The following is a 16,606-nucleotide window of genomic DNA, read 5'->3' as shown; positions in this document are numbered from 1 at the left end:
AAGTGGCAGGGGTGTGGCAGTTTAGGATGGCAGACTATATGCCGTGGCTGACGAGCTGGAACACACCTCAGCTGTGGCTCATGAGGCAGACCTGCAACACAAGAAAAGGAGAAAAAAAACCTCTTCTACAAAGGGAGAGCCACTAGAGGTCAGCGACCGTAACAGTTGACAAACACTTGTTGTAATGACCAACTGCTCCTGACATTTTGGAGATGTTAGCTCTTTATACAGTAAAGTTACAGCGGGATACAAATAACATCAGGCTGATCCTGCCACGATTTGTTCCCCCTGTCTAAATCATGGACAAACAGGATCCCACAGCTGTTTATGTTTTTAGACCCATTTTGCACAGAGAGGCATTTTTTGAAAAATGTATTGATAGCAATGTTGAATATTATTACACAGGAAAGAAACAACTACATGTAAAATAATTACACAGTGACGCCTCTGACTTTGTAAATAGAGGGACAGCGTGTATATATGTAAGCGTGTAAAACCTGCAGATAGTCAGATTAACAGTATTTTGTCTCTATCTGCCATTCTGCAATTCATCTCATGTAAACAATAACGTGGCGCACAGCTGACGTGAAAAAAGGCACATACCTTTGACGTTGCGTGACGAACTCTGTATTCCTCGTCCACACATGAACGCGAAAAAAGGAGTTTTAAAAAATCTCAGTTTTCGGTGATTCGAAACGCCGTTTACGTGTGGATGAAACAGCTGCGTTTTCAAAAATCCCCGTGTAGGTGTGGACATAGCGTAAAAGAGTTAGTAGTTTATTTTATTACTACCTGTAATTTATTGCAGATTACTTGTATTTGCTTAATTGTTTACTAAATGTTTGAGGTGTGAAAGAAACCGCAATGGAGCAAAATATGGGTGTGTGTGGTTGGAGGATGTGTTTGTGCATGCGTGCACGCGGAGGGGATGGGGGCAAACATTTTTCTTGTAAAACAAAGGGGAGCCTAGCAAAAAAAGTTTGGGAACCACTGCTGTAAACACTCCTCTTTGCACTTAAACTACAAAGACTAATAGCTCAACAGTGCGATGTCTGTATGTGGCCATTGCATGCATACTTAAGAACTTGTTACACTGTTCCCCTTTTAAGTTAAACGAGCTTGAAATATTAAAAAGTTGGCAGGCAAAAGCTTTTTTGAGCAATTTTGCAAGATCGTGTTAGCTTAATTTGCTACAGTTGATGGATTTTGCTAACGACATTTGTCAGAATCAACAGCAGCCGGATAGAAATGAGAAGCCTTTTATCTACTTGTGCCTAAAATCAATTATTCTTAAAAAATTCATGCCCACTGTGTCAAAAACAAAAAAGTCTGAATGGTTGCTGTCACCGTGCATGTGCCGTATACGTGACAGACATAGCAGCACAACGTTGATGTTGTATGTATGATGTACCCTGAATGTGAACAATGCTTCTAATAATATCACAATCTTTTGTTTTTTTCCAGTTCATTTGTTGCCTGCTTTTTAAGCACCATGACAACCGTTACACACACAAATATGCCTATTTTCATATCCTCAGACTCACATATATAGACGATGGGTCGCCCATTTTAAAGCACAGCCCATGAAGTGTAGCTTTCATGCAGTTCGGTAGCTGGCTAAATGCGTAACCCTACGTCTTTTACATCTCAGCCTTAACCATTTTCCCATAACACCAGGAGGGAAGGCTTCTTGCCGAGCTTTCAATAATAAACTATTAAGTTGGGGGTTTAACGTGCTTCAGCAGATAATGGGGTGGAAAGAAGGAGGCTATCAAAGAACAAAGTGCTTTTAACACAGAAAACCACCAACAGGAAGTACACAGGTTTTAATGGTGGGGAGCTCTGGGTTCCAAGTGACATCAATCATAGATGACTATGGACTTATTTCAGAATAATCTAGAGAGTTATTTTTATAGTAACCATTATTTTTATAGTAACCATTATTTCTGATTCAAGTCATGTCTTAAGATTACATAAATGTAATATTAGTGAAAATTAATGATCCTTTTGTGTTCTAAATAATCTTTATAAAAGAGGAGCCTCAAAGCCCTTCCTTTAGGAAAAAAGTAGGTTAAACCGGGTTTTTTTCTGCATATAGGACAAAATCAGAAAATCAGCCTTTTTCCATTTCAGCAACACCACAACACATAACTATTATTTAACCATTATATTCACTATGTGTTCACTTGAAAAGTTAAATCCTAGTTATGTTAGGTCACGCCTGGAGGCTTCTGGTTAGGTTGTGCACTCTTAGCTAAGCAAAGTGTTTGATCTCCACAGTTGCAAAGCAATGACCAAGAGATTGAGATTTCAGATTATTCCACTTGAGTGCTTCAGTAGGTCTGTGATTTTTCTTGAGCTTTTGGATGCTGATAATTCTGATTTCTCGCTGAGCCTGACTCTTGATTTACAGAGTAGGGCTAGTTGGGGTGGGGCTCATAGCTCCAGTCAGTATTTCAATGCTTAAAATCAGTGTTCACTGGAGCAAATAGTAGTGACACCTAACAGAGGGTGCTGGATACATTTGCACTGTGAGTAAATACTCCACACAATGCAGGCTGGTAATAGAAACGCTCTGTTCTGTTAACAGATCTTGACACCAGGGGGGATGTGCAGTGCTTATTCAAAGAATTGCACAACTACATTGCTTCACCAGAAGGCATTCATTGTAATCGCACCCTCTGTAATTACATCTGTCATAACTGCTCTTTATTTATCCACTATATCTGTGGCTTCTTGGACACAACCATAGCTGACCATCTCTGAAATCTGCACACACACACGTGCACACACATGACATGACACAGACAACCAGATGCTAACATAAACAAATAACCAGAGAGTCACAGAGTGCCCTGCAGTGTTGCCAGTCATTCTCTTTATGTCTGACTGCTTCTCAGTGAAATGGCAGGCCTACAAAAAGGCTGCTTCAGTCTCGGAAAAAAAGAAACATTTGTCTCTTCAGTCTAGATGTGGATGCTGTCTGCATACAGATGTTAGCCCTGGGGCACTGAAACTAATACCTTATGGCATAGCCTTCCTTTCACGTGCTTGATAGTGTCGATGGCAGGGCTGAATAATGGTTATTCCTTCATTCTTTATCAGTGTACAGGTTCAGATAAGAAGCAGCACTTTATCTACCTTTGCTTATTGGCTAAGGAATCCAATATTATGAGTGTGGGGGGTTTTTTTTTCACAGTGGAGCTTGTTTTTTTTCTCGTGTCAGTGTGTTATTGCTCCACATCTCAATCCCTGCAAATTCATTCTGAATAGATGTGTTAGAGAGCTGCATGTTTTTGAAGCCTGGACTCAGACAAAGGAGTTGGATGCAAGGAAACGATGCAGCTTTGTCCGATAGTTGACTGTACCTGTGTTGTGTTTACCTAAAGTGGAGGCTGTCAAAATGTAAAATCAGTCAATGTAAAACATTGAAAAATGAATGCCCAGGATTCACTGAAATGATGGTCGGATGCTTTTAGTTTGGCTTCATGTGCTATAATAAATAATAAGAACCGGATTCTTGGTGAGGAAAAAAATAATAATGTAAAGATCAAAACTCAACAGCTTTACAGACCTCTTTATTTATTGTAAAAAATAATTAAATATATTTTTCAATACAGTATTAAAGTAATTTATTATATTGCTTTGAATATATGTTTGGTTAAAGGTTGTAATACCTCAGTTGACCCCTGGGATGGGATAAAATTGGCATGAAAGGCTGAGTAGGGGTGACATAATCCAGCTCTCGTAATACATTCATGTTTGGCCTGAAGATTTGTCTTGTTTATTAAAACAGTCAACAGCTGAAGCAGCAGCAGCAGATGTGATGCGTAATCATGCTTCCCACTTTTCGAAGACACCACTATGTCTGATGCCCATCACAAATCAGCAGTGGGCTGCAATAAAATCATGTTTAGTGCAACGCTGCTGTGCAGTAAAATAAGATTAATTGTTTGAATGATGACCGATATCAGCGGAGGGATAAAAAATGTAATTATATACTTGCTCTGGAGTAAGATGAATTGTTAGATCAACAGATAGAGTTATATTGTGCATATTGAGAAGAGCTAACATCCGAATGAGTTTTATGACTTAATAATCAACCTGTGGTCATAAACTAAATATATGTATTATCAAAAGGATGAGTTGTAGTGGTGCCTGGGTTTAGTTTAAAAGTTAGGAGCATTGATATTTGAAGGTGGAAGTATGGCTCCTTCACATTGTCTGATGGTATTCTGGGCTAACTGAAAGCAGCTCTGGTGCACACTGGAGGGATACTGTATCCGATCTTCCCTGGAAATGCCTAAGGAGGAGTTGGAGGTTGGGGCTGGGGAAGAGGATCTAATAATCTACTGAGCTTGCAGCAGAAGACCTAGACCTGAAAAAGTGGTCCTAAATGCACAGATCAGTCAGTCAGTCCCCAGTTAACAGCATCCTTTTCTCTCAAATGGCATGCAAAAGCTCTGGGTAGTCATGTTCAGCTGGTTTATACAAGAACATTTGTATTGATTGGTTCTTCATAAAGCAGTAATATTAAAAGGTTGTAATTTTTTTGTGAGATTTCATCTTCGATTCACATCATGTCTCTTCTTTTCAATGACTATTATAAGAGATTTAGTTTGGGGTCAGCCTTCTACTTTAATGTGCTTTTAAAGGGAGAAAACACAGCTATACACATATATACTATACATATAGACATGGTTACACATCTGCACACGCGCTTTCTCAGGCAGTGATATGCAGTCTTCTGTCCTCAGGACTGCAAAGATCTCATTTAGATAACTCTCCTGATCTCTCGGTACCTCCCAGAGTCACCCTTCTTTGCTGTATCCATCTATTATGTTACACCACGATGAGATAACAACTTTAGCTGATCCTTTCCCTTGATAGTGAGAGATCGGTGAGAGACCTGAAGAAAGCAGCTGACCTGGATAGCTCCCTTTCGCAAATGTTTCTGTCATTTGCAGTGATTGTGATTGCGTCAAGCATCACGCTGCATCTGTATTGTGACAGCTACGATGTACCCGCTCATTAGACATGTGGAGGGTATTGATGCTCTTAAAGAGTGTGGTACTTAGCCGTGAAATGCCATCATTTTAACCGTCTCTGCTTATGTTGCCATCTCCATGTGCGACTGCGTATATAAGATGTAGATTTAGGATATGGAATTAAATTCACAGTCTTTCCTTAATCTAACCAGTGTTTTAATAGTGACAAACCACATGATAAACACAATTATTCATAATTTATATAATTATTTTTGTATAACAACACATTTTCCCTTTTGAACAAAGGAAAAAAACTGATATCGTTTTTTATTGCATGAACTCCAAAAATTAGACCATTGCTTAAAATTGACCGTTTAAGGTTTGAGTGTTTTGTTCTTCGAATGTTAAGAGCCAGTGACTGCAAATAATTTCAAACTGTTGCCCTAACAGTACTTGACATTTAGCATTTGATTTTATTGGTCTGTGGTTGTCAAGGGAAGTAGGACAATACTTCACTTTGAGAATGCCACAGAAAACTGCAAGATGAACGGCCTGACATACTGACATCTATAAGACTGATAAATCAGTTAGAAAAATTACATACATCATTACATCCGGATTTAATGATTCACAATCAGTCAATCAGATGAAAAGCTGATGTTTTGCAAAATAAGCCAAATTTATTTAATGACAAGTATTTATAGCTAAGCCCCATTTACATGATTGGAGACCATCTTGCAACCATCTGGTGGATTCCACAAAAAGTTGGTGAGTGGTTGATGGAGGTTTCTGGCACTCACATGTGTGAAATTGGATGTAGAGAGGTTTGTGGCGCTGCACCAAAAAGACCTCCTCGTGCTTTGTGCTTTTGGTTGCTAGCAGGTTGCAAGCTAGCAACCTGGAAGACCCCAACTTGTCTGCAAACACTGGCAAATTTATTGGCAGGCAGAGGTGAACTATGAAATGTGCAACGCAAACTGGAACATGACAAGGCTTGCCTTCAAACTTTGAGCTCTTTTAACACGGGTTGGGTTGCAGCAGTAACTGGTAAAGTAAAAACAGTCCTCATTTATCATGAGAACACAGATAAATGTCATACATAATTTGTTTCCTTTCTTCCCAAGTGATTAACCAAAAAGAACTCCAAACTGTCAGAGTTCACTACTTTGAAGGAAAAAATGTATCCTGTAATATTTGTTTCAGGTCTTCAGGAAGAAGCGGACCTTGAATTCTTGATGTAACATGACACAAAATGCTTACAGTTAAATTTGTCTGCAGAAACACATTTCTTGTGTCTCGTTTCCTGACTATTAAAACACATACAATGAGTACCTGCTAAAAATGAATGTTCTTTCAGATGGAAGTTCATTGCTTTCCTTGTGCCTCCAATTCAGTTTTTCAGTAATGCATTCAGATATACTCCACATCCATGTGCAGCACAACCAGCAGCAATCTCTGCTCAAGCCTGAAATGTACCGTATCATCAGCCTTGCACTCCACGAGTATACATTAGATATACTAAACTTGCAGATTTCTTTCAGCCCTTGGCTTTTGCTCAGGCTACCTTTTTTCATATTGGCATTATTTGAAAACAACAGTGCATTCAATATTTTATTTGTATTTGGCTTGCTGCCTTGCATAGGTGTCATTTCCCATCCCCTCTTTCTCTCTCTCTGTAAGGGAAAAATGCTGTACAGTGTTATCCTGACAGCCTGGCACTGCTTCTGTGAGACTGTTTGCCCTCAGCACAAGGCCTGTCCGCGGCTGCCACCGCTCAATGTCCCCTTTGCGTCGGCAAACGGCCAGACTGTCACAGTCTCTGACTGGACCAGCTGTTTTTTTTTCTCTCTTTCTTCCATCTTATCTCCTCCGTCACACTCTCTGTCTTCCTCCCTGTGACTTGTCGTGTGAAAGAGGCAGTGATAGGCCGCCTGGCGATGCAGCTCTTGACACAAACGTTGATATCCGCACACGCTGGCATCGGTGGGAGACAGTTTTGTATGTGTGTGTGTGTGTGTTGGCCAAAGCGACCAGCACACAAACACCATCCTGTGGATTGTGGGAACGCAGAGGACACTCACGCTCTGTTGTTTTTGTGCTTCTGTTGATGGACACGTAAGTAGGAGGAGGACAGTGAAGGTCAGGGGCAGCTCAGTTTGGGACGTGGCCGGTCAAACCCAGTTAGACAAACAATAAACGTAAAATGGGATGGATCCAGGCTTAAGCTGTCTGGCCGTGCCTCGGCCCGGTCTGCTGGCGTAGGCACTTTTCGTGTCCTGTGCATCTCACATTGGGAGTTATCAGAGCATACAGGCAGGGTAGCATTACTAGTAACAGTTCGCCAGAGAACGCAGAGGGTCCCGAATGTGACCTGATTTGTCAATTTGATGACTTCTCAGAAGCATCGCTCCACCGGGGGGGAATCATCAGCTTACATCTGGAGAGGTGGACTCGCTGTTTAGTGGTTTTTGTGCAAAGAAAATTGAGGCGCATAATGGATTTGTCAGGAGTGTAATTTGACATCAAAGCGAAACATCTGAGGAGCACTTAATTGTCTGCCTCATTATGGCCTACCCAGAGAGCTTTGATTGGCTGAAAGAGACCGTCAGTTTGTTGCCAGGTAAGACCTCTGATTCACGCAGTCTGTGTGTAATTTGACAAAAGGTATATTTATAATCAGAGCTGGAGCTTCCCATTGCTCCCCAAATCTTTAAACCTCATTTGAGAGAGGAATCTTACAAACTGTTGTGAACAGTTTGCAAATGATAACATTTTTTTAAAAAGCCTCTCCATCAGACCGAGTTGTTTACCACTCAACGAAACACATCTTTCGGGAACGGAAGGTGAAATGCATGTCTGTGTAAACAGTTTTTGGAGCCAATTAAATCATCTGAAGGAACAGGGCGAAGAGAGAACAAGTGAATGCAAATGAGAGAGAAGTGAACAGCAGACAACAGAGCAGGGCAGGACAAAAGAGGAAGGAGGAAGAGGGGGAACAAAGACTACCTGTGAGGATGCAGGGACACATTTGCTTCTCACTTTGCTCATTTGCCACCACTTCAAGTAAATCTAAACAGAAACACTGGTAATTTCTTGAACACAAATGGCAAACCGGGCTTAGGCTTTCACTCTGAACCTGTTGACCTTTTAATTAAATTAGGAGTTCCTCCTATTCTCTGTAGGAACAAAGTAGAGAGCATTGCCCCTCCCTCAGCTTGTTTATCAGAAGGCATTTGTGTCCTTTTTCATGTTGCGTTTTAAATTATGTATGAAATGTATTTGCATATTTAGTGCATGAGTGAATGCTCTGCGTCTCGATACCGAATTATGCTTCTAAATTACAATCTAAAGGGCAGAAAATTAATGTGCTCTTTGGAAAACATGATGAATACACTCTGTTGCCACAGAACATTAAAGCATGCGCTTAGGAACCAAAAATAGATACAGCGTGTATACAAGACACAGACAACACGAATACTGACACACACACACACACGTGCAGACTCTCCGGTTCACTGCAGTGTGTGTGTCTGTTGAGGTGTTGTTGTACAGAAGGGGAAATGCCTGTGGAGGCTCGGATGGTGACAGATGGTTTGGAGACAAATCAGCCTGGGAGTCAGGATCTCTGCCCTGGGACCAGTAGCCCATTTAAGTGTGTTGGTGTATATAGCGTGTGTGTGTGGTTACTGTGAATCCCATTAAATGACGTTGAAGGCTAATTGTTAATACATTTGAATGCATTTGCATGAGCATTTGGATGGCTGAGCATCTCCCTTTTTTGTGTGTAGAGGATGTTAAATGTTACGTAATGCTTCTCGTAACATCAAATGACATTGCTTTGACAGATTAAACGGTATGCAAGCATGTCGCACACCAGTGTGCCTTTTTTTTAGATATTCACGCTTCCTTTATTTATGAACAAATGAATACAACACACTCAGATATAAAGGTAAACAGTTTGCATCAGCATCCTAAACTATCTCTTTGTATGCAGTAGTGTTTGTGTGCTTAGCTTTTAGTAGTTGTGTAGCTTCTAAAAGAAATCAGTGTTTGCATTGCAAACAGTACTCTGCTTATTACCAGTTGTTTTCAGCCATACTCTTGCGTTGAGTTACAGTGGACATAAAGAGGCAGGATGCTTTATTGTAGCTTCATTAGCTGTTTGGGTAAACTGCTTTACCCTTCTGTGCAGTGCGGTGAAAAATCCGATTGAGGCCGTTCACCACACACGCAGTCACAGCTCACTGCAGTTCAGCACAGCTGGAATGACGGTGCTGCAAATCTCTAATCTCTGCCATATATTACCAGGTGCAGTTTTTCATCAGAGTGACATTGTTACTCTTTGGCGGGCTAACCTTGCAGGCATTAGTGTGGAACTTCTCAAAGTGCTTTACAATCCGCCCATAAATTACAGCTCAAGAGGTGCTCGCACGGCAGCCTGGAGAAGTTGTGCAGTAAGTAGTTCCTCTGGCTTCTGCGTGGCAGCAATTCCCAGTGGGCTCTACGCTTCAAGTACATCTCAGTCTGAACTTGTTTTGTGACTGTTGTGAGAAAGAAGCTGCTAAAAGCTCAGCAGGAGTACGTTTGGGCTGGGCGAGTACATGAACATGTGTCTCCATCTGCTGTCTAACACACGTTGAGTGCTGTGTTTATGTGTGTCTGTCTGCATGTGTTGTTGTGTCTCCTTACTGCTGAGCTTGGCCTAGACGACTTAAGTCCTACTAGCCTTTAGTAATCTTATTCCCGAGAAGCACCATCTAGGTCATGGGTTTCCACCTTCACTATGGGTTGCTTACCCAGTGCAAGAAGGAAAGAAGAAGACATTTTGTGAAATGAAAGCTTGATTAAAATATCCCTCTTGTTTAGCTAAAGCCGTTTACTGTAATAGATTTTGTTCATATTGATAACACTGCTGGATTTACCACTACACACCTATTTAAAAATAAAAATTGGTTTCAGTTACCCTCAGATAGATAAAACAAACTAGCTAGCTTGCTAGCTGATTTAAAAGCGCTAGCTGTTTAGCTTGTTGTTTGGTTCAGTGTCTATAAATTAGCTTGGTTCCCATTAACCACTATTTTCTTGTCAAACAAGGACTAAGAGCTGCATACAATCATTTGAAAAATAAACTTTTCACAGGATTAGAGTCTTGTGAAAAAAAGGAAGTGTATGTAACAGCCATGTGATGCTAATCAAATGGTCATCATCATCAGTTTGCTTGTCTGTAGCAAGCAATGTCACCCCAATGTCAGATCGTGCAATGCTCTGAGAAACTGCAAAGATCCCAAGAGCTCAATCTCAGACTCTGTGGGCGTCAGTTAGCATGTTAAATGTTGAAGTTAATGGCATTAAAGTTAGAAAAAATAGACAAGAAGCCTTTGTTTGGGAGGGTTACCAGGAGAAAGCCTCTTTTTTTTCCTTTAAAAAAAAAAACATGGCAGCACAGCTTAGGTTTGCTTAGTTGCTCAATCACCTCATACTAACTGCCGAGCATGGTGGTGGAGAGGTGATGATTTGGGCTTTGCAGCAACAGGACCTGGGCCCTTTGAGTCAATCATGAATTTGTATACCAAAGTATTCTAGAGTCAAAGGTGAGGCGATCTGTCTAACAGCTAAAGCTCGGCTTAAATTGGATAATGCAACCAGGACAATAAAGACAAACACAGCAGCAAATCTTCAATGGAATCACTGAAAAATAACACGATCAAGGTGTTGCATTGGTCCGGTCAAAGTCCAGACTTCAACCTGACTAAAATGCTGTGGTGAAACCTTAAAGAGATCTGCATAAATGCAGTCTCTCACAGCAATGTGACAGTCTGGTAAGAGAGAGTTGGACACCTGGAGATGCATGGAGAGTGGCTGGGGCACCCAAATAACTGGACGAGCACACCCACACACACTGACCAGTCTGATTAGTACTTCCGCTGTGGTTCTTAGTTGGATGTGGCGTTATAGGATGTGTTTTTGTTTGCATGTTGCTCTAAGGTAACAAGAGCTTCGCTTACTGCATTTGTCAGCTGATGATTCAGTGCAAGTCTGCGATCATCCTCTGTTTAGTCACTGTGTGCTGTCCTGCAGTGATGGCAGAAGACTTCCTCTGACAGGAGCTGTGTTTCAGCTTCATCCTTGACGTTGTCTTCATTAAATGTATTTTGTGAATGTCATTTCCAGTGGACATAACGTCTGCATGTCGGTACTGCATCACTTCTTAATGTAGCCACTTAGTGTACCTGCCCCAAAAATAGCAACAAGGTTAGAACCTTGGCTTGATTTGTGGAGGTTTAAGTGGACATCGGCCAAAATTGGAAAGGGTTGCTGACACATCCTCCTTACATAAGAGATTTGTAGCTCAGCGCAAAATGGAAAAGATAAAGATTGAGGATCGTTAGTTCTTTATCGGGGGATACCTGCGTTTAAATTGTTTGGTTTTGTGAATCAAGCTAGCTGAAAGACAACGAGCAATCTTTCCAGATGTACCTCTGTGATAGACGCTTTCTTAATATGCAGGTGTTTACTGCAAGGAGTCATTTGTTAGTTGTGGTATGCACATGTACTGGTATTGCTCTCACACTCGGGTCACAGTTGTGGTTAAATGTTTAGTCCTGATCAGATCATGACGAATATGACAAGTTATGTTTTGATTACACGGGTATATTCTTTTCATTAAAAGTACTTTTGCTCACAAATGAAAGCATCGTTGAAGCAAGCTTACAGTGACTGCACTGTAGAAGGCAGAGTTGTGTAAACATGCCTGTGGGATGAAGCTTCTATCTATGACTTAGCACCCTTTGATCCAGTATAGACTTTTCTAAAGGCAGCCGTGTGCTGCATAATAATCTGTTGTGCTGTGATTGTGATGCATGCAGTGCAGCGCATTCCTAGCACAAAGGACTTTAGGCTTCCGTCCTCTTTCCATGTTTGTCTTTTTCTTCTTCTTCTTCTTTCTTCTGTTAGCATTTGTTGAGATCCCTTCCTAAACTCCTTCCCATGCTCCTCCTCCGCTCTCGTGTTCTACCCTTATCAACCCTCCTACCCCATTTTTATCAATCTATCTCCCCATCTTTCCTGTTTGAGGCCGCTAATTTGATCTGTCTGTCTCTCCTGCTGGGAAGAAAGGAAATGATTGAGAAAGACTTCCATGATTACTTTGCCTTGCCTGTTTAAAGTTGCATTTAGAGAAAGACTCTTTGGTGACTTCTGTCATTGCATCTGTTGAAGTGGCTCTACCAGGTCAGAAGAGTTAGTCCTTTGATATACTGCTCTGCAGATTTACTTAGAATGTTTGAGGTAGCAGCATGTTTGTAATATTTTATTCAAAAACGTGCTTTAAATGTTTGCTCTTCGCTTATGATATAGCGACGTGTCTTTCTTTAGCGCCTCCAAAAACTGAAAAGCAAAGCAAAAGTGTAAGGAACAAATCGCACATTGTTTATCTGCCGTTACATAAGCTCCTCACATTCTGACTGGCTGTTTTGCTGCCTCTTATCTAAATTACAAACTTAAGTATACAATTTGTGTGCAACACAGCTAGGTGAATGACCCGCAGCCATTCACTACTCAGACAGTTTGCAGGCTACTTTAGCTGCTCGGCTACATATACAGGAAATGACATGTAAATATACCCGCAAATGCAACTGTGCTCTATTGTGATTTCGGTGTCACCCTCACTCTTCAGCACTGCTGACAATATGCTGCCAGAGTATGACACAGAGGGTACAGCACAAGTTTGTTTACTTTGTCTCTTGCTCCTTACAGTGTAACAGTGCCATTCTGGCAGCCTGCCACTTCCAGCCAATCAAAAACTGGCACTGACACACCTCTACAGGAGGCTGAGAGATAAGGGAGCATTTCTGATATTTCTCCTCTTTTAAGTATTAATAAGTATTATCACGTTAAACACACATGAACACACACACACACAGTGGCAGCCTTAAAAATTAATGACTTCTGGCACATTTCTGGTAAGCAACTACGTTTGAGCTAATAACATGTTAATTGAATTTTTATTTATAATAGAGTTTTAGAAAACTGGGACAAACTGAAATACACAAACGTATTACCTTGCTTTCTAAGCGGATACGCCGTTAAGCATTCAGATTTTCTCACTGGAAAATCTACGTAAGCGTTATTCCATATTTGTGCAGGTTTGAAATGTTAAAATAATGGTAACTGGGTGAAGTTTAAAGATTATGGTTGTTACTTGCTAGTAACAATTGTAATGCATGTACTGTGTGTGTGTGTGGTGTATAAAGGCGTGTGTGTATGGTCAGTGGTTAGTGTGTGGTGATGAGTTGTAAATGATGTTTTCTTCTGATAGGGGCAAAACATTTTTTCTTGGGACAATCTAAACATTAAACTCCTCGAGCGGTTTTGTTGAATTGTTTTCAGCGTGTTTGCATAAGTGAGGATCTTTTGTTTATTTTGCCCATTTGCAGTACATGCATGCAAATGCATGATCGAGTGGAATGGCACAGCAAACATTGTCTCTGCAAAAGCCATGACAGAGGCAAAGAGAAAAAAAGTAAGGAGTATGGTGGCGGGGGTGGCAGTGGTGGCTCCCTCAGAGGACAATGCCTCTCAGAGAGGAGTGACACAATAGACTCCATTCACAGCCACAACAACAGCATTATGACATTTTGTTCCTATGACTGGACATTATGCATACACCCAAACCACGAGAGTCACAGTGGGTTTTCCAAACAGCTCCAAAAAGCACAGACGGGAGCTTTCATGCAGCATACGCGCCTGACTTTACAGCTGCATAGAACCGCTGTCCAACATGTGTTTAAAAAAATCCCCACTGCCATCGTTTTTCCCCTGATGTTTACATTACATAATCAAAGTGGACACTTGGCTTTTTTATTTTTTTATTTTGTGTGTTTGGATAGTTTTCCTCATTCTTTCCTCATCTATAACCTGCAGCGTTATAAGACAAGAGATTCATCATGCTACAGAGCGGTGGTATAAAAAAGAAGATTAAACTTTAGGCAAGAAGGAGAATATACTGCCATGTTGACTTCATAACGACATCTTAAAGATACAGTCTTTAACTCACGGGCGTCAAACATAATCGTAGCCAGTGCTGCAGCCAGAATATTAATACAAGTATGCTTTTTTTTCTTTTGGGGTTGCCAGGTTTGCCAGGGTTTTCCAGCATGTTTGGGAAGAAGAAGAAACGGCTGGAGATCTCAGCTCCGTCTAACTTCGAGCACCGGGTCCACACGGGCTTCGACCCACGGGAGCAGAAGTTCACCGGCCTGCCACAGCAATGGCAGAGCCTCCTGGCAGACACTGCCAATCGGCCCAAGCCCATGGTGGACCCCTCCTACATTACCCCCATACAGCTGGCACCAATGAAGGTACATTACAACCACACAGACTCTAGCAATAGAGACAAATCTTTATCACTTCCAGCCTGTTGCTTACCTTTCTCACATCTTTCTCTTGCTGTTCATCCCTCTGTTTCTCCTCCACTTTTACCCACACACGCCGTGTCTATGTGAACTTAATTATGAACTTTTTTTCTTCTCGCCTCTCCTTTTTATTGCTGTCTGTGCTTTCTCACCCTCTGTAAATGTCTGTCACCTCAGTGTTTTTGTCTCTTACTGCTTCCCTCTCCACCTGTTGCACACTTTCCTCAGAGGCAAAATAGAGAATTCTCCATACCATCTGGCCACTTCACACTGTTTAAATGTCTCTATCAAATCGGAAATGGTAATCATATTGTTGCTTATTATGATGCTTTAAGCCTACATTAAACATTTTTGTGAATACTGATTGACTCCCTCTTGCCACTAAAGCTATAGAACTAATTGTAGTAGACTGTGTTGCATTACAGTTTAGCCTCTTATGTTTCAGTGGGTTAAAAAAGTAGTGGCACCCACCCAGGAGACATGTTGTGGATAAACAGTGGCTACGCTGGCCACCTACTAACCTATCCACTAACTAGATAGCACACTTGTGTTTGTGTCATCACACCATTTATGATCCCTGGTCATAAGTCAACTGACATTACCGGCCAATTAAAAAGGGCAAAAATCACAAAAGAATCTTAACAAATGAATAACAAAACACTATTTTGATATTTTTCTAAGTGCTTGCGACCAAGCGACCAGATGCCTATGAATCTGATTTGCATGTTCACAGCAGACGTATGTGCTGCTTTCGTAAAAGTCCGGTGGGATTTTCAGGTTGTTTGATATGGACTGCATGTGTGAGAGGAGTTAGACATACACACCACCCATATTTGTCTTTCCAGCCCGTGTCAGTCCAGAATTGTTTAATGTAGTGTCTGTGTGATTTTATAAATGTTTTCCATTACATGATGCCTCTGTGATTTCAAACTGATGTGTCTTTTCATTCGCCTTACCTCCCCTGTGATTGTGATTGTGTGTCTCCTCTTCTCTCCGAGTGTCTCCTCTGATGTGTTGTTGTTCATTGGCGCTCCTTAACATATCACTTTGACACATTTGACCAACTGTTGCCAGTTATAGCCACACTTGACCACTTGATGATTTGCTCGTTGATATTTCTGTGCACCTTTCCTCTGTGTGTTGTTTTTGGGTCTAATGGGCCTTTACAGGGTCATTGTTTATAATGTGGCAATTATTCTCTTTTAAAGTGGTCCAAGCATACTGAAGAGGGCCAGTGCTTTGAAATTTAGGACCCTTTTTGCCTGATGCTGCAGTACAACTTACTGCTGCGTGCACCACTTCTGTTGCCCGTGTACTGTAATATGTCAGGAATGAATTATCCCCCAAGAAACATTTGAATTTTAAACAAATTTTCCATTTTTGTAACTGAAAGCTCATAAAGCGTAACACTACAAGTCAAGGTTCCTTTTAAATAAATGACAAAGCTTGAGACTAAATACACGGTTAGTCTCTCAGGAACTGCTTGCAGGTCCTGCTGACAGGAAAATCCAAGCAGACAAAGCTCTGTTACAGAGAACAGCAATATGCCACAGGAGATATCTCTGAAGAGGGGGAAACAAGAAAATAATTCTCTTGCTCTCTTCACAGATATCTCCCAAGAAAGTCCGGTCATCCGAAACGCCGTTGCCCAAAGTATGACTTCCTCTTCCCTTCTGACCCCCACACTCACCTCACCTTTTTCTTTTTCTTTTCTTTTCTCCAAACGGTCGCTCTCACACAGTCACAATCCCGCTGTTTTGTTTCCACATCTCTCCCCCACGTGCCTGCTGCCATGCATTCAGGTGGAGGTGATGTGTCAGCAGGAACAGGGAGAAACACAGAGAATGGCTCCACACACACACTAACACATGACATAACTACATTGCTCTGCCAAGTCCTTTGTTAGACCTCATCTCCACTCTTTTGTTTCATTCGCATGAAAAGAAAACATGAGATCAACTGCAGTGGCATGCTCCCCTCGTTTCTCCCCTTTTGCTATGGAGCATCATTGATGATGATGATGATGATGATGATGATGATGATAATCATAATGATGATGATGGGTGCTGAGATGTGAAGTGCATGTTGCCATGACAGCTGATTCTGCTCTACTGGAAGCTGTCACTCTGTAGAAACTAGCTCAAAAGGGTTTGCATGTGTTAGAAAAACCCTTCGATCCACCCTTTAATCTAACCCAATCACTTC

The 16,606-nt window shown here is 41.3% G+C and overlaps 1 protein-coding gene across 5 annotated transcripts in view; it reads left to right on the top strand.

Moving 5' to 3' along the window:
* The window catches only part of pak5 (p21 protein (Cdc42/Rac)-activated kinase 5), an 82,985-nt gene that overhangs the window by 30,354 nt on the left and 36,025 nt on the right, over positions 1–16,606 (top strand). For 2 of the 5 annotated variants that reach the window (XM_005724938.2, XM_005724939.2), the window contains exons 2-3: positions 14,124–14,347; positions 16,010–16,054. In XM_005724938.2, the coding sequence (XP_005724995.1) occupies positions 14,144–14,347; positions 16,010–16,054 (249 nt within the window). In that variant the 5' untranslated portion in view covers positions 14,124–14,143. The other 3 variants (XM_005724940.2, XM_005724935.2, XM_005724936.2) reach the window with 3 other exon arrangements.

The sequence above is a fragment of the Pundamilia nyererei genome, unplaced genomic scaffold (genome assembly GCF_000239375.1).
Source record: "Pundamilia nyererei isolate P.nyererei 1_Seehausen unplaced genomic scaffold, PunNye1.0 scaffold00013, whole genome shotgun sequence".
NCBI classification, from domain to species: Eukaryota; Metazoa; Chordata; class Actinopteri; order Cichliformes; family Cichlidae; genus Pundamilia; species Pundamilia nyererei.
The sequence above is the reverse complement of the archived record's forward strand: the minus strand, read 5'-3'. Positions and strand labels throughout refer to the sequence as shown.